This window comes from Protopterus annectens, chromosome 3.part1 (genome assembly GCF_019279795.1).
Source record: "Protopterus annectens isolate FY-2018-M chromosome 3.part1, PAN1.0, whole genome shotgun sequence".
Lineage (NCBI taxonomy): Eukaryota > Metazoa > Chordata > Ceratodontiformes > Protopteridae > Protopterus > Protopterus annectens.
This window is the reverse complement of record NC_056732.1, coordinates 1,309,953,461-1,309,979,705: the sequence shown is the minus strand read 5'-3', so window position 1 is coordinate 1,309,979,705 and position 26,245 is coordinate 1,309,953,461. Positions and strand designations below refer to the sequence as shown.

At 41.3% G+C, this 26,245-nt stretch overlaps 1 protein-coding gene across 1 annotated transcript in view; it reads right to left on the bottom strand.

Moving 5' to 3' along the window:
• Positions 1 to 26,245, bottom strand: part of RAB31 (RAB31, member RAS oncogene family) — a 364,691-nt gene that overhangs the window by 312,798 nt on the left and 25,648 nt on the right. The window contains exon 2 of the mRNA XM_044067354.1: positions 9,935 to 10,014. Coding sequence (XP_043923289.1) covers positions 9,935 to 10,014 — 80 coding nt within the window. The remainder of the gene's footprint in view (positions 1 to 9,934; positions 10,015 to 26,245) is intronic.

Below are 26,245 nucleotides of genomic sequence, written 5' to 3'. Positions count from 1 at the left end.
CAAAAAACACTTGACAGCCATTTTGTAAACAAAACACTCTGTCTAGTGAAGTAACTTGACAGAGTCACATAAAAGACAAATGAAGGCTAAGGGAATCAAATCATGTACTACAAGAAACAGCTCTTTAACAGGTCATAGCCCTACTAATCTGCAATAAGTGCTACCCAAACTGTTGTAGCCCAAACAGACTGCATTTCACACCTGTGTGTCTGCAAACTAGGTAAATAAAAGGTATTCAAGTTAAAATATTAACATTAAACTCAGACTCCATGCTGTTAAATGTATTCAGAGTTAAATAACAGACATACTGTCAACATTCAATTGAACACGGAAACCAAGAATCACGGCCAAGGAACATAGTGCACATGGTGATGATGTTCCTGTTAACTACAGTCAGTTTCCTTCCTTTATATCATAACTTCTCTGGTTCATGGGTAGTTACTAGGCTTGCAGTCCAGGGGCCAACGAGGAGCCTGGCCCACATTTCTAGTTGCCCCAAAACACTGTCTGGTTACGTCACATGCTTAAAGACAGAACAGGACACAATTATGAGGCAAAATGAGAGATGTGCAAAACTGGAGACACAAGAGTAGACTGCTCTAAATCACTTAAAACGTTAACAGCGCAAGCAGGTCCAGCATCAATATGTATTTTACAAACCACAAAAATATGTAACTGTATGATAAAGAATGAGAGATTGTACCCCTCACTGATTTACCACACACACACACAAAATTAAATAAATAAAATAAAACTGAAGGAGGCTGGGCAGTTAGTATGGAAGGATTAAGACTCTTGTTCCCATAGCAAAGGGTTTGGATCTGTGTTGTTTTGAACAAATAACTTAACTAGACATTGCCCCCTAACTGGGGGGCATAACAAACACACACACACACACACACACACACACACACACACACACACACACACACACACACACCTATCCACCCTAATGCTGCCAAAAAAGAAGTAGCTCATACCTAATTCTCTGTAACTCCAGAGTATGTTGTCACAGTGCCACACAAAAAAAACAAAAACAAAAAAAATATATATAATTCCATCCTTGGAGATTAATTCTCTCACCAGGCTTTCATTCCCTCTACAACATGCTGCATCTCTGTTCCACCAATAAAAACATACGCTAAGCAGGAAGCAGTAACATTCTGTTGCTCAGTCAGACAGGCACAAGCAGGAAAACCTTTTTAAAATTAATATTGTGGCCTGGCCCATCCAGCCAGCAGCATTCCCTAGGCAGCTGCCTAGGTCACCCACTGCTGTATCCAGCCCTGACAGCAAGCACTAATATATAAAAGAGATCTATATGTGTGACACTGAACCAAAGAGAGGAAAAGGATGGTGTTTGGGCACCAAACATAATCCCAGAAGATGGGTGGTATTAAATTGGTGACACAAATCTGATCAGATTTCAATTGTTATTACTTAAACAGAGAGCAGTGAACACAGTTTGAGATACTGTGGCAGGGGAAACACTGTGGGTTTTCTGAGTCAATATATGTTCAGAGACTGAAGTTTTGCTTGGTAATTGAAGAAAGACTTGTATGTGAAGATTTTAAAAAGTACATGTAAAAACTGCAGATATATTTGAAAACATCAAATGCATGTTACAATTAATACAGACATTACTGAAGTAAGTGACTTTAACTGCAATGTATGGTACAATGGAAGGAATTTAGCCTAAAAGGTGTTAAGAAGTGATCATTTATAGAAAATTACCAGTAGGACAAGAAAGAAACTTTACCTACGGAAGGGGAGAACTTAAACAGGCAATTATTTCTTTATCTTTTTGGACAGGATGCAAGAATTAAAAGGCAGTAAAATAGTGGTTAGTTTCTCACCTGGAGGTTTGAAAAAAGTTCAGCTGGGCATTCTTAAACTTGGAGAAAGCACATGACAAGATCCCAAGAATGTTGCTTTGGTCAGACCTGGAATGGTTTGAAATCCCCAAAACACTGGTAAAATTAGTGCAGGGTATGTGCAAGAACCCAATGGCAAAAGTAGAAACAGTGTTCGAACTCACAGAGGGGTTCACAGTGAGAGTGGTTGTACATCAGGATACTAGTACTGGACTACATTAACAGACAGGTCAGAGAGGACAGATCAGCAACCCTGCTGTATGCAGACAATGTGGCAGACTCTGAACAACTGCTTCAGTAAATGACGGAGTGGAATGCAAAACTTAACACACACACATGAAACTGAGTACAGACAAGAAAGTTGTTATGGCAGGAAATGGGGGAATCAGAAGAATCTGAAATAGAGACAGAAGGAAAATAATGGAATGGATTAACAGGTTCAAGTACCTGGCAAGGGAGATTGTGGAGGAGGGATGTCTGAATGAGGAGGTCAGAGCTAGAATCACATGGGCTGCAGTCGAATAGCCCAGAGTGCCTGATGTAGTGGATGACAGACGGATGACAAAGAAGCTGAAAAGTAAGCTGTACAAAACAGTGGTGTGACCAGTACTGTTGTATGATACAAAGACCTGGGCAGTGAAGGCAGAGCAATTGAGGAAGCTAGAAGTGATGGAGATGAAGAGCTTGACACAGGTGGTAGGATGCACACTGAGGAACAGAGAAACAAATAAGATCATCAGAGCAGAAGATAAATCAGCTCCAATTGTAGAGAAGGTCAAAGAAAACAGATTGTGGTGGTCTGGCTGCATGTGTAGGAAAGCAGAAGAAAATCTACTGAAGATGATTTGGTAGAGACAGGAAGAAGGCAAGAGGAAGTGAGGATGCCCAGCAAAGAGTTGAATGGTTTACATGAGAGAGAACTTGTGACAGTCAGGTATGGCCATTGAAGAAGCTAGAAGAGTAACACTGAACTGAGAAAGGTGGTGGCAGTTGGCACAACACCAAGACACCACGTAGCAAATGGGAAGCAAGGCGTTGATGATGATGGTTTCTCAGATCACTGGACTATATGGAGGTGTTTGCAAAAATTCCTGAAATAATCAAAGAGGAAGGGGCATTAAATTCTTAACAGGAACACATAGGTAAAGTTGTGAAATAAAGCAGTGGATAAAAACTTATGGGCAGATCACAAACGCATGAGGTAATTTTATACCTTTTGGACTCACTAGTGTTTAGCTTTTAACTGGAATGTAAAAATGTGTACCTGGAAGTAGTAGTAGTACAGTGTTTTAAAAGAAACAAGAGATGCTGGAAGGTTACTAAGACACTGTCAGACTTTACTGGAAAATTATATGGAAATATTAAAAAAGAGCGGAAAATGTATGAAAGCAACACATAATTAATGAAAAATGTTATTTTAGAACAGAGATTTATGTTAAAAGGGAAAAAGGAAGTTACACTGTTACTGTAAACGTGTGAAAAAGGAAGGAATTAAAATGGGTGAGTTACTAAAAGAGGGAGGGAAGGATATTAAAGCACAAGCAGGATTACTGAGTGTACTAGCAAAACTATACACATTTATAAGGAGAGCAACTGTGACAGACTGGTGTGGGAGGGGCCAGATACAGACGATACAGGGGATTTATATAAGCGGGAGATACAAGAATTAGAATAAATATTCAAATAGTACTGTGATTAGATGGTAGGAATTACTTGTTTAAGTGCAAATGAGTGGCTGCACAATGTAACAAGAAACAAGGACTATGCAAAGGGGTTATGATATTAATTTGGAAGAAGGGACAGAAGAGGTCAATAAAGAACACGAAGTGTGTTATATAATACAGACTACAAAAAATATGAAAATACTGCAATAAAGATTTGAAAAGGTCTTGGGTAAAATTGTGCTGGAAGGAATATATGTAAAAATTCAAACAAGATTTTAACCGTTGTAAAGGGAAAAACAGAAAGTTGTTGTTGTTGTGTCTTTCAGCTTTTCCCAGTTAGGGGTCGCCACAGCGGAACTCCGGTCCGCTAATGATTGGCAGTTGATTTTTACATGCTGAGTTGCCAGCCCTGACGCACAACCTTCAACGAAGGTACGCCCATTCATGCATGTCTCCATGCAGAAGATGCTCTAGCTGAGAATCGAACCGGACAGCGTCTTACTTTGCGGCGACAACGCTACCGCAGTACCACCACCGCGGATCAGGCTAGGGTAGGATGATATACTAGAGAAATATGGCATAAGTGAAAATGTTACTGTATTTTTATGTTCAGTTTATGCCAACAATACACTAAAATGTTGGTAAGTAGATGGCTAGATGGTGACAAAGCTAAGGAAAGGGGAAAAAAGTTTTTCCATGAGTAGTGTGCATTTACAATTATTCTGAACACAGTATCAGCAAATGTTTCAGAAAGATGGAGTAAGCACAGTAGGGTCCAGATCCCACTATTGATAGACTCCTAATCAACATGCAAGCTGCTTTTTCATATGTACGTTTTACAGAAATGCAATTTTCTAACACAAACTTTGCATGACCTGGTGGTGGAATGAGGAAGTACAGGAGAGTATAGAGAGGAAGAGGCTGGCGAAGAAGTGGGATTGTCAGAGAGATGAAGAAAGTAGACAGGAGTATAAGGAGATGAGGAGTATGGCGAAGAGAGAGGTGGCGAAGGCTAAGGATAAGGCATATGGAGAGTTGTATGAAAGGTTTGACACTAAAGAGGGAGAAAAAGGACCTGTACCAATTGGCTAGACAGAGGGACTGAGCTGGGAAAGATGTGCAGCAGGTAAGGGTGATAAAGGATAGTGAGGGAAACGTACTCACAAGTGAGGAGAGTGTGTTGAACAGATGGAAAGAGTACTTTGAGGAGTTGATGAATGAAGAGAATGAGAGAGAGAGAAGGTTGGATGATGTGGGGATAGTGAATCAGGAAGTGAAACAGATTAGCAAGGAGGAAGTACGGACAGCTATGAAGAGGATGAAGAATGGAAAGGTTGTTGGTCCAGATGACATACCAGTGGAAGCATGGAGGTGTTTAGGTGAAATGACAGTGGAGTTCTTAACCAGATTGTTTAATGAAATCTTGGAAAATCAGAGGATGCCTGAGGAGTGGAGAAAAAGTGTTTTGGTACCTATTTTAAGAATAGGGGTGATGTGCAGAATTGTAGTAACTACAGAGGGATAAAACTAATCAGTCACAGCTAGAAGTTATGGGAAAGAGTAGTCGAAGCTAGGTTAAGTAGGGAGGTGATGATTAGCGATCAGCAGTATGGTTTCATGCCTGGAAAGAGCACTACAGATGCGATGTTTGCTCTGAGACTGTTGATGGAGAAATATAGGGAAGGTTAGAAGGAGTTGCATTGTGTCTTTGTGGACTTGGAGAAAGCATATGATAGGACGCCTAGAGAGGAGTTGTGGTATTGTATGAAGAAGTCAGGAGTGGCAGAGAAGTATATAAGAGTGCTACAGGATATGTACAAGGGTAGTGTGACAGTGGTGAAGTCTGCAGTGGGAGTGACAGATCCGTTTAAGGTGGAATGGGATTACATCAAGGATCAGCTCTGAGCCCTTTCTTATTTGCAATGGTGATGGACAGGTTGACAGACGAGATCAGACAGGAGGCCCCATGGACTATGATGTTTGCAGATGACATTGTGATCTGTAGTGAGAGTAGGGGTCAGGTTGAGGAGACCCTGGAGAAGTGGAAATATGCTCTAGAGAGAAGAGGAATGAAGGTCAGCAGGACTAAGACAGAATATATGTGTGTGAATGAGAGGGAGGACAGAGGAATGGTGAGGATGCAGGGAGTAGAGTTGGTAAAGGTGGATGAGTTTAAGTACTTGGGATCAACAGTTCAGAGTAATGGTGAGTGTGGAAGAGAGGTGAAGAAGAGAGTACAGGCAGGGTGGAATGGGTGGAGAAGAGTGTCAGCAGTGATTTGTGACAGACGGGTACCAGTAAGAGTGAAAGGGAAGGTCTACAAGACAGAAGTGAGACCAGCTATGCTGTATGGGGTTGGAGAAAGGTGGCATTGACAAAAAGGCAGGAGTCAGAGCTGGAAGTGGCAGAGTTAAAGATGTTAATATTTGCACTGGGTGTGACAAGGATGGACAGGATTAGGAATCAGTATATTAGAGGGTCAGCTCAGGTTGGACGGCTTGGAGACAAATTCAGACAGGCGAGATTGCATTGGTTTGGACATGTGCTGAGGAGGGATGATGGGTATATTGGGAAAAGGATGCTAAGGATGGAGCTGCCAGGTAAGAGGAAAAGAGGAAGGCCTAAGATAAGTTTTATGTACGTGGTGAGAGAGGACATGCAGGCAGTTGGTGTGACTAAGCAAGATGCAGAGGACAGGAAGAAATGTAAACAGATGATCCGCTGTGGCGACCCCTAATGAGAACAGCCGAAAGAGAAGAAGAAGATTATGCACATAGCAAAACTTACAGCAAGAATTAATTACAATAATGTCAGCACCTCTGTCTTGGATCCTTTTACAGCATGCTGCCAACTGGTTCTCTCTATCGTATCCATTACTTTTACTACACATCTTCCCTATTTCTCAATATTGACTTATAAGACTCACAGTTTATTTTATACATTACCTTTTCTTCATTTAATGTTTTTTATCTGTGCACTAATAATTTAATCTCCTCTGCACTTACTCAACATTTTTGATAAGGCCAGGTTTGAGCCTCATAAAAGCCTGCTCCTTGTTTCATCAGCATTCCTGCAACGTATTATTCTTTCTCTTATTGCAGAATCATGCAGCTCACCAAATTCATTGATTGGCTCTGTTCTTCATGTCACTCACATGTGCATTTATAGTCTATGTAGAGTTTTCTTGTAAAGAAAAAATGCCTAATAAATGGCAGGTACCTTCTCTGGGGAAGCAATAATCACTGAATGCACCTCTATGTGCTGATATTTTGTCTTTCTACTCACTGAAAAAAAAGGTTAAATATCTTTATGACTTCTTCCCTAAGCAACATGCAGGAATGATGCACAATGAAACTTCAGACTTTTCACTTAATCCATTTGCATTAATGAATCCATCAAATGTCTGGCCCAAAACATCCTGTTTTCAGCCACGTTTTCTTTCTGCACAAGTACTTCAGGAGGTTGTAGCTAAGTGACATTTTTCACTGTACATGATACTTTTGTAGTTTAATAAATAGAAACTCTTGACAGCAAATGTACTTCTTCAGTTCATAAGCTGCATTTCTTCTGCTCTGGCAAATATTCTACCCCTCTTTGACACCATGCCATGGACATTTCAGGATGCCTAACAAATGCCATCTAAACTCCACAGTGCCTGATACTGTAGACTGAATTCTGTAGAATGTCCTAGAATATCTGTGTACCACAAACCATGCTAAGAAGCTACAGGATTCTATCACTAATTCAGTCATATTTAATGGTACATACCCCATACCAACCAGTCCCCCTACAGATCCAACATGTGTTCTGCATTGACAAATGAATGCCTTGTATGGACCTGAAGTAAAAATCTGACATAACAGACATCATCGCTCCTTAAAGATCCTGAAAGACTTTGAGCCATGAAGTGATCCCACCAGGTTGTTCAAAGGCTACATACAATACAGTAAAACCATTTGATTACAGTTAAGTCCATCCCGACTTTGGAGATCTGAAAGGACATGCACTTCAACATCCAGTTCTGGATTTGTTGTGCCTCTTTCCAGTAATAATTCTAACAGAAACTACTTTAGTTACACTGATTACAGATGATGTGGTTCTCGTTGCTCATGGAATCAAAATGTAAGATAGTACATCCTCTCCACAATCCACATCCTTAAAAGCCTAAGGCAGGCTTCAAGTCTAAAGTCAGAAAAATAAATCACTGCTGTCTAACAGAGGGAAATAATCCACTGTACCTTACTCAGTCTGGATCCTGATAAAGCTGAGGTAACACAGAACAAATACTTCAAACTCCTTTGGATACAGTTAGGCTCCATTCTTTGTTTCTCCCCTCATACTTAACTAATAGTGTTTATCAAACAAGGGCACTAAAGCTGAATCATATAGCATCTGCCTTTTTACTACATAGACCAATAAATCAAGTGGCAAAATATTACCTCCTACTTGAGATGGAACAGACTTTCTCCCTTGCTGATACTGGACTTGCAATTTATTTCTTTATCAACCTAGTAGGAATAGCATAATTGTCCTTGTCTAAAGTCAAGTGAATACCTTCTTATATTCTTGCATACTTCACAGCCTCCCAGCATCAAAATTACAAGATCCAAGGATTTAAATTTTACATGTCACATGCTGGTGAGATAGACGTGTCTCAGAGGATCCCCATGCACTGGAAAAGGCTCCCAATCCATGTGAAGCAGAGTTCATCCTTATTATATTTAAGCAAAACCTTGACCAATACAAGAGAAACTAGAAATCACCCTGATTCTGGCCCTCATGTCTCTGATAGACACAGTCAGACAATAACTATGGCCAAACAAACACACCACCCCTCCCACATAACCTTTAGAAACTTCCTAACATACCCCCTCCTAATAAACTTCCATGACACATAGGGACACAACTGGGTTAGGTTACACGGCTAGGCTTATAAAGGGACTTGGTGGTCATTAATCTAGTATACACCTACGAACATATAACCTCCTTACATTATTTAGTAGCCTTGCCTTTATCTCTGCCCTCTACTCCATTCTGAGATCCAAGTCCAAGAGCTCTTTTAAACTCTTTTGGCTAAGACACTCCATTAAGCAAAACGAAAAAGCCGTCTCAAAATTAGGAACTGCACTCTGGAACATGTTACATCACACTTAGGAACATAACCAAACAGGCCATCCTTCATGCTTGCTCAGTTATTATGTTTGAAAGTGTTGGCTTCAATCATGCTTATGCTTCAGGAACAACGAGACTGCCGTGCTGTTTGCAGACTGATCCATGTCAGACTGACTGTGCCACGATTCTTCTAATCTGCAGTAGTCAGTGCTTGGGAACACCTTAACATTTGCAGGAATGTTACTACTAGAAGTTCTGTCCTACAAGATGGTTACCAATAATGTTTAATTTCATAGCTGGTATCTATCACTTGTCTTTTTACCGAATCTTACAATTGTCTCACTAATTGAATCTTGTTTATTATGTAGAATGCATTAGTCATAATACAGTACTGAGCAACTGTGAATGTAGTCTTGCTTTCGGTCCTATTTATTCAAAAGGGCACATGTACTGCCCCACCTGCTCTAGTTAACAAAATATGTACCTAGTTTCTGTACATATGTGCATCTAAGCCTGTGTGTGTTGGAGGGGTAGCCTCTCCATGGGTGGTATATCTGAAGGCTTTGGTAAATGTGCTGCAGTGGCACCACAGTGGATTATTTCTGACTGACAGACTACTGTAACTGTATGCAATATGGTTTTAAATGGCAGGTGGGGTCCACAGCTGCCTCCGAACTGCATTAGCATTGTTTTTCATCATGACTTAGCTGCTCATTTGCAGATATTCTGCACACTAGTTGCCATATTAGTGTCTTGCCACATATCATTTCTGCATCCTCTCCAATGCCACTGTCTTAAACATATACACAAGCATTTTCCAGTTTGTATGTGTAATATCCCTGGATAGTGCACCCAGAGTTTATGAATACTGTCAACAATTCTTCAGTGACTTAACAAGCAATAGGCAGACAAAACATCAGAAATGACACAGCAGATAAACTTGTACTCAATGTAAAAACAAAAAAAATTGAGCACTAAGTGTAGACATGGCAAGAAGTAACTAAAACGTCAGATACAAAGTGACTGTCAGCACTTTAAACTCAAATGTAAAAGATACACTACACAAAATAAGCATCTATCAGTGAATCACTATCAAGAATTTCTCCATTCTAGTGTCACTCTAACTTAACTATGTTAAAAAAAATTGTGATGCATTTCAAATAAACATCTAAGTGAATATGCTTGCTTAATGCAACATTAAAACAGGCACTGTGAATACAAGAACTCCAGTTTTCATCAGTAAAGAACTAATATATAAATATGATAACTGAAAATTGTTCTTACCCTATGGTGGGACTCATATTATGGTCAAAATGATCTTGCACAAACCGACAAACAATACTTGATTTCCCCACTGCAGTATCCTACGACAGAGAAGAAAAAATGTTAAGATTACAGTGTTTAAAGTCTTTTTATATAATCGAATACAGGACTGGAATGTAGCCAAGCATATGACATAAACAAAATGCCATGCAAAACAAAACATTGCAAAACAAACCCCTTCCTCAAAACCAGACATACACAACACAACATTATGCAAAGGACATAGCCTTATATATATACTTCTCCCATTTCCTTCCTACTTCAAATAAATTCAACATACAATACATGTTGGACATTTTCAACTAAGCCGCACACTCTTTGTCCACAACAGCAAGCAGCAGTTACAGCACAACGTTATAATGCAGTAAATTCATCTGTAAGCCATTTAATCATATCCACTTCCTATTCCCAATCCAGCCAAATGCAAACTGCTGTTTTAGGCCAGCTGAGTGACAGGCAGTTTCCTCTACTCACATCTACAGATAGTCATTGATTTAGGTAAATTGCAGCAACAGTACCAGACATACAATTCACAACTAGATACATCTGCACATTAGTTGCACACTCCTAATGAGGAAGCATCTACAGCATCAGTCACACACTCCTAAAGAAGGAGCATCTACAGCATCAGTCACACACTCCTGATATGAGGCATCTACAGTATCAGACACGCACTCCTAAAAAGGGAGCATCTACAGCATCAGTCACACACTCCAGAGGTGGGAGCATCTACAGCATCAGTCACACATTCCTGAAGTGGGAGCATCTACAGCATCAGTCACACACTCCTGAGGTGGGGCATCTACAGCATCAGTCACACACTCCTAAATAGAGAGCACCTACAGCATCAGTCACATACCCTTTAGGAGCATCCACAGCATCAGTCACACAATCCAGAGGTGGGAGCATCTACAGCGTCAGTCACACACTCCTGAGGTGGGAGCATCTACAGCATCAGTCATATACTCCTGAGGTGGGGCATCTACAGCATCAGACACGCACTCCTAAAAAGGGAGCATCTACAGCATCAGTCACACACTCCAGAGGTGGGAGCATCTACAGCATCAGTCACACATTCCTGAAGTGGGAGCATCTACAGCATCAGTCACACACTCCTGAGGTGGGGCATCTACAGCATCAGTCACACACTCCTAAAGAGGGAGCACCTACAGCATCAGTCACATACTCTTTAGGAGCATCCACAGCATCAGTCACACACTCCAGAGGTGGGAGCATCTACAGCGTCAGTCACACACTCCTGAAGTGGGAGCATCTACAGCATCAGTCATATACTCCTGAGGTGGGGCATCTGCAGCATCAGTTACACTCTCCTGAGGTGGGGCATCTACAGCATCAGTCACACACTCCTAAATAGGGAGCATCTACAGCATCAGTCACATGCTCCAGAGGTGGGAGCATCTACAGCATCAGTCATATACTCCTAAAGAGGGAGCATCTATAGCATCAGTCACATATTCCTAAAGAGGGAGCATCTACAGCATCAGTCACATACCCTTTGGGAGCATCTACAGCATCACACACTCCTGAGGTGGGGCATCTACAGCATCAGTCACTCACTCCTAAAAAGGGAGCATCTACAGCATCAGTAACATACTCCTAAAGAGGGAGCATCTACAGAATCAGTCACATATCCTTTGGGAGCATCTACAGCATCAGTCACACACTCCTGAGGTGGGGCATCTACAGCATCAGTCACACACTCCTAAAAATGAAGCATCTACAGCATCAGTCACACACTCCTAAAAAGGGAGCATCTACAGCATCAGTAACATACTCCTAAAGAGGGAGCATCTACAGAATCAGTCACATATCCTTTGGGAGCATCTACAGCATCAGTCACACACTCCTAAAAAGGGAGCATCTACAGCATCAGTAACATACTCCTAAAGAGGGAGCATCTACAGAATCAGTCACATATCCTTTGGGAGCATCTACAGCATCAATAACATACTCCTAAAGAGGGAGCATCTGGGGCATCTACAGCATCAGTCACACACTCCTGAGGTGGGGCATCTACAGCATCAGTCACACACTCCTAAAAAGGGAGCATCTACAGCATCAGTCATACACTCCAGAGGTGGGAGCATCTACAGCATCAGTCACACATTCCTGAAGTGGGAGCATCTACAGCATCAGTCACACACTTCACAGGTGGGAGCATCTACAGCATCAGTCACATACCCTTTGGGAGCATCTACAGCATCAGTCACACACTCCTGAGGTGGGGCATCTACAGCATCAGTCACACACTCCTGGAGTGGGAGCATCTACAGCATCAGTCACACACTCCTGAGGTGGGTCATCTACAGCATCAGTCACACACTCCTGAGGTGGGTCATCTACAGCATCAGTCACATACTCCTAAACAGGGAGCATCTATAACATCAGTCACGCACTCCTAAAAAGGGAGTATCTACAGCATCAGTCACATACCCTTTAGGAGCATCTACAGCATCAGTCACACACTCCAGAGGTGGGAGCATCTACAGCGTCAATCACACACTCCTGAAGTGGGAGCATCTACAGCATCAGTCATATACTCCTGAGGTGGGTCATCTACAGCATCAGTCACACACTCCTAAGGTGGGTCATCTGCAGCATCAGTTACACTCTCCTGAGGTGGGGCATCTACAGCATTAGTCACACATTCCTAAATAGGGAGCATCTACAGCATCAGTCACATGCTCCAGAGGTGGGAGCATCTAAAGCATCAGTCACATACTCCTAAAGAGGGAGCATCTACAGCATCAGTCACATACTCCTAAAGAGGGAGCATCTACAGCATCAGTCACGCACTCCTAAAGAGGGAGCATCTACATAATCAGTCACAAAACCTTTGGGAGCATCTACAGCATCACACACTCCTGAGGTGGGGCATCTACATCATCAGTCACACACTCCTGAGGTGGGTCATCTACAGCATCAGTCACACACTCCTGAGGTGGGGCATCTACAGCATCAGTCGCACACTCCTGAAGTGGGAGCATCTACAGCATCAGTCACACACTCCTGAGGTGGGAGCATCTACAGGATCAGTCACACACTCCTGAGGTGGGTCATCTGCAGCATCAGTCACACACTCCTGAGGTGGAAGCATCTAAAGCATCAAGATAAGCAGCTAAACACAGACACATGCAGATACACACATAGCCACACACAACCACGTACAACCACACAAACAGACTCATACCCTAATACACGCCCATGAGTAAGTATACCTACAGCTATACATTTTGTGCATGTGTGTGTGTGTGTGTGCGCGCACATGTGCATGCGTATCTGAAGAAAGCACACTCCACTGGCTGCATCTGCGACATGAATGCACAGTGTGAGATTCTGAGTGACTGCACATGCAGAAGCATCCTTTCCATAAGTGAGTATATTAATAGCATCAGACACAACAAGTCATAAGCAAGGGAATCCAAAGTATCAGACGTCCCACACACAAGCACGCACACATGCACACACCCTGCCCTAGTAAATCCTGGATTCTTACAGTCAGTATTTGAGTTTCACTTATGTTTTTTTTTTCATACATTTAGTTAAACTGACTGACTGACTGACTCCCTGCACTCTTAGAATGTCTCTGTAAACTCAGTGTTTATCACTGAATAATATGGACTAACTATAAGTCATGAAAAAAGCTTTCTGTGATGCATGTAACCGTTACAACCTCCTAAAAACTAAGTAAATTACACAATTTTGTTAAATACTCAAAGATTTTTAGACTACTTCCTGCAATGCACCTCATTTTTCTGGATGTCAGCTCATTCCCAGGCATGTCCAGCAAAACTACTAGTATAATGTATTAAGCCTGATCGTCACTATGTTAGGTGCATATCTGACAAGAAGGCAGTCCACTTCTGCACAGTGTATGTTTTCTTGTATTGGCAGACCCAAAGGAATTTTTTTGAGATCTAGAAGAGGATCAGAGAGGTTTTTGTCATCATAGTAAGGCTTACTGTGGTAGCCCAAGAATTTAAGTCTTACTTTGTTTAGAAATATACCAGAGGGCAATTACAAGCTGGACACATGATACAACACTGGTAGGTTTAGGTTAAGCTAAGATACTGCACATCAGACTCAATGACAGAGGGAGTGGTTGAGTAAAACATTAAAGCAGACAGTAACTGGAGTTAAGGAGGATGTGTGAAAACCAGAACTCATTAAAATACCAGAAAGAACACTGAGACGTTGGAGCTGGACTAGGTAATGGGGAAGAGTTGAGCTCCAAAAGGTATGGGAGGATTGCCATGGGGGAACCATAAAATGAGGGTGCTGCTATGGGGTGACACTGAGGCCTTCACCCATTGCATTATCTATACACTCATTAACATTCAATCAGCATGCAAACATAACTAATAATATTTATAAAGTGATGTGTAGATATGCTCTCTATTATTAATACAGCAAGCCAGAAGATCATTTAAATGGTTAACTCATTTGCATACTCTGCTGCTGAATCAATGTGTTTCACTTGAACATTCACACATGTAAAACAAGGATCACTGTTTGATGAGAGTTATGGTGAAATTAGACCCTCTTCCAAAGAAAAAGCAGTGTAACTACAAACTGTACAACTTCATAATTATGACAAGATACCTAATAAAATACCATTATTTTCCTAGTTACATCTTCAGTCATGATTTCCTGTACATATATCAGCTGTCTCACAATACTGCATACCTTGCTAAGTAAATCTCACAGCTTAAATGACCCACGGTTTTCCTTGTGTCACTGTTACAGGCAGCCCATTTTTAGTATTTCCCTGTTTTTCCATATAATCCTCCTCTGAAGTGGTGATGCCTGTAATTAAATCAAAAGGTGCTTCAACAAAGTATTATTTAAGGGTGTGCACACTTATGCAACCAGCTTATTGTACGTTTTTTATTTTTTATATTTTCCCCCAATAGATTTGTTTGTTTTCAATTGAATTGTATGGATTATAGGTCACATTAAAGGTGGGAAAAGTTTTGAAATGATTTATTGTGATTTCATTTTTTTAATATCGCAAAAACCTGGCATTTTAACAAGAGTGAAAGACATGCAGTAGGTGGATTGGACACACTAAACTGGCCCTAGGTGTGCGTGTGTGTGCCTTCTGTGGAAGGTTGGGTGCCGGGCTGGCAACTCGACACCGTAAAACTCCACTGCCAATCATGAGCGGACATATGATCTGCTGTGGCGACCCCTAACCGGGAAAAGCCGAAAGAAGAAGAAGAAGTGTACAGGTAAATGTGGCATTCTCCACTATATTCAGTGTTCTCTCCCACATGTTTATTTCTGAATTTTCAAGAAAGATAATTCCCCAAAAATTCTATACTTTCACACGGCACTCTGAATATTGCATTTATGCTTCTTTATAAAAGGTTATGTGTGTACCTCAGCCTTTCTGCTAGCATGTTTTCATATTTCTTGTTTCCATTTGAGTGACATGCATGTTTTCCAGTTCTTTCATTACTATGGTCTTACCATCTGCAGCACTTATCACATTCTCTACTTACTCATTTGATTTCAATAATACTTAATTAACACGTGATAAACTGATCAAAACTGAGCCTTACCTTAACCTTCTGCACAACTCAGCTTCCTACTGTAACATGCATGAAGTACCAGCGTCAAAACTGGAGTGATTACATTCATACTTTCATCTAGCAGTAGTGTGTAAACTAACACTCGACAAACACATCTAAAAATGAAGCGGTAGATCAGTCGGCAATGGAAAAAAGACAAATTAACATTTTTGCTTGAAGGTTTGCCTCCATGTCCTCCAAAAGATTAAACTTGTTCTAATTCAGAGGGCTCCATGGCTATGGAAGAACAATTATTCTTATCTGATTAACTTGCATTCCTCCTTTAGTGACACACATAATTGGTTCCCAGAACGAATTAACGACTGAGTATCACTGTGGCTCTCACTAAATTTGTGGAAACTTATGCTTTGCCATTATTTCAACCTTTGGATTGCACTTTAACCTTTGGATTACACTTGATCTGTCAAGCTTTATGACATAGTTACCTACCTGGATTCTTGTAAAAGTGATCAGAAAAGGTTTCTCAGACCAGCTCACTTACACGGATGTCAAACAGACATGCGCGCATGCGTGCACATATGCGCACACACACACACACACACACACACACACACACACACACACACACACACACACACACACAGCCACACAGGTAGATAGACAAACACACAAAAAAGTGTGTACTGCTTCTGGTCCTTAAGCTACTGCGGAACTCAACTGGTGCATGAATATAGCGTATGGGACATTAATTAAAATACACATTTGGCAAGGCATGAACAAAAATGTTGTTTACAAATAACACTGTTAAGAAAAGAAGGACAGTAGTAACTGTCAGTATTATTTTTATATACCGACATCATAAATCATCCTAACATCTTAATAAAGTACCACTTTAAATCACTGTTCCACTTTTAGTTATGCACAATTCTCATTGCTACAGAGATGTTATACTTACAAACACCTAAAACATACTTAGAAAGCTTAAGAGAAATTATCATTCCAGCACTACTGGAAACTCTCAGGCCTGTACACCATTGCTTTGTTTTGTCTCTGGAAATGATCCTTTATTTTTCTCGTTTTTTTTTCTATATCAGAAACTGCATCCATATCAGTTATTTAGACTTGTGAATACTAGCTACAAGGACGAACAAAGAAAGCACTTATGCCCCAAGTTAATCTGTGCAAGGACTATGATAAGGTATAATTATATGAAGAAAACCACTTAGGCCTTGTGCAAAATGTTTATAAATCATAACCATTATCTTTTTAACAGAATTTAGATGCAAGACTATTACTGCCATGCTCAGAACCATTTCAAGCTGACTGCTCCAAACCTCATCTGCTGTAAGCTCTTCACTTAAGGATACTTTTTTTTCTGTTATGAAGTTTAGCTTGCACATGTTAAAATGTCTTTCTGCAGCCTACAAATTTATGCAGATTATGCTGCCCTGCCTGCATTACAAAGCTTGTTTTGCTGTTTGAGGTCATGAATACAAACCTGCAAAATAACACAAAGCACAGGAGTCACCAAAGTCACAAAGTAAAAACAAAATCACAAAAAACATATGAACAAATAAATAAGTACGCAAACACATGACTAATAAAGTCAAAACTGCCTTGTCAAAGATAAACATCCAATCGCACACCCAGTCGATCAGATCAGCTATTAGCAAGAAAGAACCACAAAAGCAAGTTGAAATATAATTCAAAGCATAAACATTGTGATTAAAATGCCGCAATCTATTTTCTACCCTATAATTATGTAAGCAGTTTCTTAATAAAAAACTTTGCAAACTTTTTATTAAAAATTTTCCAAAATAACTTTACTGTATTCCTCACTGATATCTGCTCAGGTATTGCATGTAGTTCCTCCACAGACGTTAATGAATGGAAACCCACACATGCGTTGTGCAGCATCCATTTAAAGTTATGGATGCATTCACACACATTCCCTACCCTGACGTCACTGAGGGTAACTTTCAAATATCTTTTCAGTGATGTCACACAGAACCAGTAAAATTATACAAAGGATTTAATTTTAAAAATTGTGCCATAAAACAGGCAAGGTTAAGGAGGAAATGCAGGATGGTACTGGAGGCACTACGTGCCACGGTGCATCAAGGTATGTGAAAAAGTGTGACAGAACACTCTAAAGCCGTGAAACAAACTTCTGTTTTTATCTCAAAGTAAAGGTTTGTTTCAAAGCCTTTTCTTACAAATTTAATTTTATAAACTGCTTCTGAATGCAGAAGTCTAAGTGGACTCAGCCGTATTTATGGCATTGACATTAACGTGTGGGCAGGAGGTATTTACATCACATTGGGTACTTGACATTAATGTGTGGGCAGGAGGCATTTATATCACATTGGGTACTGGCTGTAATTATGCTGAATTAGCATGTGTAACATAACTGCCAACCTGTTAAATTAATCTGGGACTTGGGGAAAAAGAAACAAAATAATATTCAGTAGAAACATACAGTATATTAAGACAGGTTAAAAAAGACTTTGAAGGAAAAGGGAATAAATAATTTTAACTGATATCAACTGCACGACATACATCCGTACTACTAAATAAGCATATCATATCCAGTGAGATATATACTAACTACAAAATATACAGTGGGGGGTACACTATGAGACAAGTGCCATAAAACAGACATTTTAAAATATAAATTGAGCTTTACATTAGTAATTAAGCTCTTCCTAGTAAGAGATGAGGTTATATGCGAGAAACAGATTACATGAGCAGATGTAACCAGAGAGAGGAAAAGAGGCTAGAGTAGAAGGAACACACAAAAGTATTAGGTAGTGCTGAAGAAAAAACATGCATTGAGAAGAGCGTGTAATGGTATTAAGGAAACGATAAAGACCAAAGGGAAGTTGGAGTGGGGAGTAAGAATGTAGTGAGAATAACCAGGTATGCAGTTCTTAAAGATGGATGAAGGGAAACATCAAGACGGTATACACGAAATTAAGGAGTCATTATAGTATTATTAGAAAAAAGGAGAGCAAGAAGGAAGGTGCAAGTCTGCTGTGGTAAATATAAAAAATATGACACCTATAAAGGTAGAAGGTTGCAGGATAAATGAAGTGATTTCACATTTAGGACATACAAGTCCATTTCATGTCTGAAGCTTTACATCTCTCCTCAACAAATAATCCCCTGGCTGGAACCCTCTTCTCCTACCGGGACTGGGATTCACAGACATATGCTGTATGCCTAAGCAAGGCTTTTACCATACAGTAGCAATACACTGCAGTGTAAAGTAGGTATAAACATACAATCATCAACAAGTTGTGTGGCTAAGATACTAACTGTGCACTGATGTCAAAACTAAAACAAGGCTATAAGCTGCAAACAATAAGCTGTGGAGCAAGCCAGTGGCTACATGCCAACTAGTGCAGTTCTCACAAACGATGAATTTGTGTAAGCTAGCAAGTGGGGGAGGCAGGCTGTTGGCAAATGCTACAGAGTACTAACTTACAGCACACTGCAGATACCTGCTGCAGGTGTCCAGTCACCTGTAAACTTACTGGTTCCATGAAAGAAGAGGAAAGGGGAATAGGAAATGGGGGACTATAGCAAGCCCAGGTACACACAGAAGGGAAGTATAACGGAAAAACAGGTAGGGGTGCCAGGGCACACTTTTTTGTGGGTATGGGTACCACTGTTTTAAAATATATGTAGAAATAATGGATTATAGGAAGGATGATGGAAAAGTGGGGAGGAAAGGTGAGGATGAGAAGCCAGCAGGGGTACACAAACACAAAATAGCACAGACTAGCACAAGTGGATGTGGACACACTGAGATGGGAAGACTTGGGCTGCACAGACACACAAGAGGGTGAACAAATGGAGATGGGAAAGAGTGGGCAATGCACAAGGCATAGGCTGTGGCATATCAGGATGATGGATATACCTTGTGGGGCTCGGGTGGGGTAGGAGCAGCATGCTGACTGCTGACAGACTCAATGGATGGCAATTTGATAGAAAATAAGGTTTATGTGGGTCAAGGTGGCCACTGGCAGGGGTTATATCCTGCTCTGAGAGACTGATGACAGGGACAAAGCAGCTGAGCGCATCTACAAAACATTACAGAAATGACATGGTGGCAGCTACCCAGAGAGCCACTGCACTGTCAACCACCTCTCACCCCATACTATATTGACACCGGGCACACAGCAGGTGATCAAGCCAGGCTACCTGCCTGGGCGAGGTCAACCCACCAAACAGGCTTCCCACCCCTTTCATCCACCGCATCTGCAGTCACAAGGGAAGAGGCCAACCACTTGAAAATCTTTGGTTCCCCCAAGAACTGAACAATATTTTTGCATTCAAAAGGTACATTCCACCAAGGGTAATTGGCCTTATGATTAACTTGGGATGGGGTGTCACCACTGGAGTAGGAGGCATAGGGATTATGGGAGCAGACTCTCCGATGGGCTGTGGTCACAGGTTCCTGTGTACTATGTCCCAAACTGTTATATATAAGTCGCTGTGGGGGCCAAATCAGTCTCTGCAGTTTTGGTTTGGAAGAGACAGCTAAGGAATTTTGCTCGGAAAGTTTGTCAATCACACCACATTCAATGTCCAGTTCTTCAGTAGGCATATTTTCTACTTCTAAGATCTCTTGTATAACTTCACTTTCGTTTTCCATAATGGTATGACTGTCCTCAGCACTACTTTCTGAAGTTTGCATATCAGGGCCTCCATCAGTATCAGGTTCTGCAAAAGGTACAGAAACATTACTTCTATTGTTAGGTCTGGGCTGCTAAATGACAAGGAACGAATTCTGGTGCATTTCCATTGGGATTACAGCCCACGGGGTCTTGAACGTCCTCATAAAAAAGCCCACTGAAACCCCAGTCATCATCACTGTCCTCCTCTCCTTCAGCAGGAGGAAGCACAGGCTCTTGAACACTGGAAAGGATAGTTCCTCTCCGCCTTAGCCTTCTGGATCGCCTTGAGTTAGGCTTCGGCTGAGCCATTTTGGGTTCCGGATTCATGAGTCTCACTGATTTTGACAAAGGCATTAAGTTGCTGTGGTGCCAAGTTTTAATGGGTCCTTCTTTCCCCCTCAGGGCAAACTTGGTAGACAGGAATATTAGGCAGCTGAGAACAAATTATGTAAATCTCAGATCCCCAGCGGCCAGCTAGTTTACGCTTTCTTTGTAGTCCCAAATTTCTCAAAAGAACTCTGTCCCCTGGCTGCAAGTCATGCATCTTTACTTTTTTGTCACAGTGAGCCTTGTTTCGCTGATGTCTTTGTCCTGTTGATTTTTCAGCAAGCTCATAAACCTGTCTGAGGTTCTTCTTGAGTCTCTCCACATAACTGCCATGAGATTGCACTGGTGTAGCATCAGCTGTGACTCCAAAGGTAATATCAACAGGCGGATTAGGAAGTAAGGCAAGAATCCTGTAGCATCATTTTTAGTACTGTTGTAAGCATGCACCACTGTGGCTACATGTCTACTCCATTCACTCTTCTTCTCAGCAGATAGTGTCCCCAACATGTCTAGTAAAGTTCTGTTGAAACGCTCAGGCTGAGTATCCCCTTGAGAATGATAAGGAGTGGTGCAGCTTTTTTTGGACTCCCAGCAGAGTGAGTAGTTTATGGACAAGCTTGCTCTCAAAATCCCATCCTTGATCAGAATGTATCCTTTTTGGCAGGCCATAGTGTACAAATAAGTATTAAACTAGTAATTTTGCCACTGTAATAGCTTTCTGATTGTGAGTGGAAAATGCTTGAGCGTACCTGGTATAGTGGTCTGTCACCAGCAGCATATTACTGATCCCGCCTTCATCCGGTTCAATGCACAGAAAATCTATACAGACCAGTTCCATGGGTCCACTACTTTCCATTTGACCCAATGAGGCAACTCTGGTCAGCAGAGTCTTTCTCTGAATGCTACGAAGATATGTACGACAATAATCCTCAACATCTTGCTTTATGCATGGCCAGTAGAACCTGTCTCGTACCAGACCCATAGTTCTGTCATAACCAAGATGACCATGTTCATCATGCAATGACCGGACTACTACTGTTCATCATGCAATGACCAGAGTACTACTTCTCTATACTTCTGAGGAATTAACAATTGCCATTTTTCACTGTCGAATGCACTTGGACATCTCCTATACACTAGTCCATTCTGTATCTTGAGTCTGTCCCATTCTTTGGCTAAAAATCTTGCCAGAGGATGAATATCCATGCAAAGCATATTAACTTGCTTCTTCTCTAAAGCAGCTACCACCAGCTGACCTAAGGGGTCTTCTCTTTGATCTCTCCTAAGGTCACTGTTACTCAAACCTGGTAGTGATGAAGCCTGTAAAGTGACCTGATTACAGTAAGCTTGGGATATGCTTGCTGCAGACAAACCCAACTTCTTGGCCCAACATTCAGTGTGTTGAAAGCAGGTCGCAATCTGACACATAGCTCTCACCCCTGGTGTTGGACTTTCCACCCATTCATCGTCGGGGTGTAAATCTCCCTGAGGTCTTCTGAACAGACCATCAGCACCTCCATTTTCGTGTCCTGGGCAATATTTCAAACACAAATTATAGTTGCATAGAGCTGCCATCCATCTGTGGCCAGTAGCATCTAGCTTTGCAGTGGTCTGGATGTATATCAGGGGATTGTTGCCAGTCTGAACTTCAAATTCAGCCCCATAGAGATAGCCATGCAGCTTATCCACTACTGCCCACTTTAAGGCAAGGAATTCCAACTTGTGTGCAGGGTAGTTTCTTTCTGTGGGGGATAAATTCTGACTGATACAAGCCACAGGTCTCATCTTCTTGTCATACTCCTGGTAAAGGACTCCTCTTAAGCCATCCCTGCTAGCATCCACATGTGAAGTGTATGGCTTTGTTGAGAAAGCACATGCCAGCACAGGGGCATGTGTGAGGCAATACTTAAGCTGTTCAAACGACTCTTCACACTCAGGAGCCCAACGACTCTCGATGAGTTCTTTAGAACCTCTCAGTCCCTTAGGTTTTTTCACAAGGACATCTTCATCTGTTTCATCTGCTTGCTCATCATTTCGGAGCAAATGGTTGGGAGGTCATGCTATCTTTGAAAATCCTTCCACAAACCTTCTATAGTAACTGCAGAACCCCAGGAATGATCACAGCTCTGTGATAGTTTTAGGTCTCGGCTAAGTTGTCACCACTTCAACTTTGCTAGGATCTGTGGATATTCCATTTGCAGACACTACATGTCCCACATAGGTCACTGAAGGTTGGAAGAACTTGCATTTGTCCAATGACAACTTCTGGCCTTCCTTCTCAATCCTGTCCAATACCTTCATCAGTCTTTCTTCGTGCTCCTCTTCCAAAGACAATGATGTCATCCAGGTAGACTAAGACTTCCAGGAGATACATGTCTCCAGCTGTTATTTCCATGATTCTCTGGAAAGTTGCTGGTGCATTTGATAAACCTTGAGGTAGGCGATCAAACTCAAAAAATCCCAAAGGGGTGATGAAGGCAGTCTTCGCTTTATCTTCTGTGTGCATAGGGATTTAATAGTATCCACTCTTTAAGTCTAGCACACTGAACCACTTACTGCCCACCAGGCAATTTAGAGTATCTTCAATCCGGGGAGCTGTGTACTGGTCTGGAATGGTTCGCTGATTCAGAGTACAATAGTCAACACACATGTGAATTGACCCATTCTTTTTCCTGACAATGGCAATGGGAGAGGCATACAGATTTCTTGACTCTCGAATTATCCCTGCAGCTTTTAGTTCTTCCAAATCTCTTCTTAAGTCTTCCAGGTCTCCTGAAGCTACTCTTCTGGAATGTTCCCTGAAAGGCTAGCCCTCTTTTACTTTTATTTGGTGTTCTGCACTTTTTGCACAGCCCACATCTAGTTCACTAGTAGAAAAACTATTTTTCTTTTTCATTAGTAGCTCTTTAACTCTGGTTAGCCATTCGGGGGCAAGAGACCACCTCCTATATCAATATCTTCCAGCTTCAACTCGTTGGCCCTGCTCTCATTCCTTGTCAACACAGAAGCAGGTAAGGAAGTGGCAGCATAAACATTTCCCAAACGCACTTGTGACCGCAGGACAATGGGAGTACTTTCTTTATTCTTTAACCCCACAGGCAAAGTGTCATAAGGATGCTTTAACTTGTCCACAGGCCAAACTTCTGGGACTAGTTCCAGCCCTGATGGCAAGTCACTTTCTGGATCCGTTTCCATCATGAGATGAGAGGAAACTGTTTGTCCACACATCCTCACTTTGGCTCTCAAGCAGGTGACCTGACCAGGATGAATTATATGTTCTTTCCCAGACAGGGTCCACACATGACCAATTTCATCTTTCTTACTATCCTTCTCCCTCTGAAGGGCACACAGAACTGGTCTCAGGAGAGGCTGTAGTGTTGGGTGTTCCTGGGTCAACTGAGGCATTAGCTAGCATTCTTCTGACGAGGTCAGTATTTGTTCCCACTAAAATAGATGCTGAATCCTTTCCTTTTGGTCTGGTACACATAACAGTGAGTGTTTCAAAAACTTCTGTTGACCCAACAACTGAAGTGGAAAATTCTAACTTGAGTGAGACACAACCCCCGTAAGCGAACATCATGTTACTTAGCCCCCAGATCTCCAAATCTTCTAACTTTTCAAGTGGCAAATGATTTTAAGTATTTTTGGTAGAAGTCTCTGTACAGAATGGTGATTTGTGCACCAGTATCCAACAGTGCTTTACTATGCACTCCTTCTATTTTTACTGACATGACAGGGGACGGTCCCAGTAGGCCATTGGGCAGTTTCTGTTTCCGGTGCAAAAGAATCTAACAGACAGCATTGGATATTAGCTGTTAGTTTAGATATTGTTATACTGTCAGTTTAGCATTGGATATACTGTCAGTATATTTAGGCTACAGCAGGAATTGCATTGCTAGTTAACAGATTGTGAGCTTATTGTCATGGATCTTGAGGTGATTTTGAAAGGCCTTTGTGCCGATAAAAATGACATACAGGTCTTTGGAATTTCTAATGATAATGGAAATAATATTGATGAACAGAATACTGATCCAGTTTATGGCTGCAATCTGGTCTTCAATAAACTAGGAAAGAGTATGAAAACATTACGAACAAATATCTGGCACCTTAAGCTTTTTAAAGCTTACCAAAGCAAAGATATTACACCTAGAGGTCTTAGGGTCAAAACATAACCCCTTGTGGGCAAGATGGATGATTTGTTGTTGCAGGAATGGAGCCTTGCTCAACAGAATGCATCCATGTCATTTGTCCACATTTTAAGTTCATAGTATGAATGGACGATAGATGGAAACATTGAAGATGTCAAGAATTTGTGTGAGGAATCAAAAATGTACGAGGGTCAACCTCAATATGCAGTCTGCCTTAACAAACTTACAAGGGAGCTATTTACTTTTGAGAAGCAAATTAAAAAAAAGAAAATATGGAAGTTCAACAGGGATTTGACGGATTATCAAAGGGGCAAACCCTTTGATGCTCAGAAAATTGTTAGATTTTCTGAGACCAACAAACCTATTGGTGGGGGGGGGGGGGGCAATAGAAAGAGACCCAAGTCCATTCTCAGGAAAACAGTGAATACACAGAGTAGTACATCTGCTGATGAGTCTTCAGCTACAGACACAGAGTGTGCCAACATACGAGATTCACCTGTCCCTAAAAAACAGCGTAGTTCAGACCACCCTTTAGACATGGCAGGAGGAGGGGTGGGAGAAAACACAAAAATAGACACAGTGGAGGTTCTGCTTCAGACTTTAATGTCCCAGTAGTGAATGCTGATTACAATATTCTAAACATTTCCAATTCTGAAATCACCTCTGAACAAAAACAACTTCTTAATAAAGGTTTAAGCTATGTTGTGGGCTTTTTTGTGGATGAAACCAGTATGGTTACTGATGTACATGTTTTTGTTGTAGACTGAATCTAAGACTGCATTTTGGTTCTAGAGATGTCTCCCAAAGATCGACTGATTTTAAGTTTCTAAAATATGAATTTATGCCCCCCCCTATGAATAAGCACGTGTCTATATTCCAACAAGCTGTGCTTAGAGATATTCATTTTGGACTGGGTCAATATACCCCACTTGGTCATAACCTTACGTTGGGGAACGACATGCCTTACAGGAACTCAAGAACAACAAAAATATTGTGATATTACCAGCTGATAAGGGAGGGGCGATAGTCATTATGAATACGGATTATTATCTGGGGGAGGGAAATGGACAGTTGTCCAACCCTCGATACTATAAGCATATGCCTATTGACCCCACACCCAATTTCAAAAGGGAAATTGATTCTTTCCTAAACAAGGCTGTCAAAGAAGGGATAATTTCAGACTCTGTGAGATTACACTTGACTGTTTCGGATCCCCAGAAACAGATATTATACTTATTACCAAAGATACATACATCCCTGACTAAACTCCCTGGTAGACCAACAGTTTTCGGAATGGCTCACTGATGGAACCTCTTTCCCTTCTTCTGACCCAATATTTGAAGCCCCTGTTAAGTTTGATTCGTGCTAGAATACAGGATATGACTCAGTTTCTGAAAATAATATCGGAGACCCAATTGGAGCCTGGTTGGCTTCTATGTACCCTGGACGTAAAAGCTTTATACACCAATATTCCTCAGTGGGCTGGGCTCCAGGCCTTACATTACTGGCTGGATCGAGCCAATTTGTATCCAGCTGGATCCAATTACATTATTAATATAT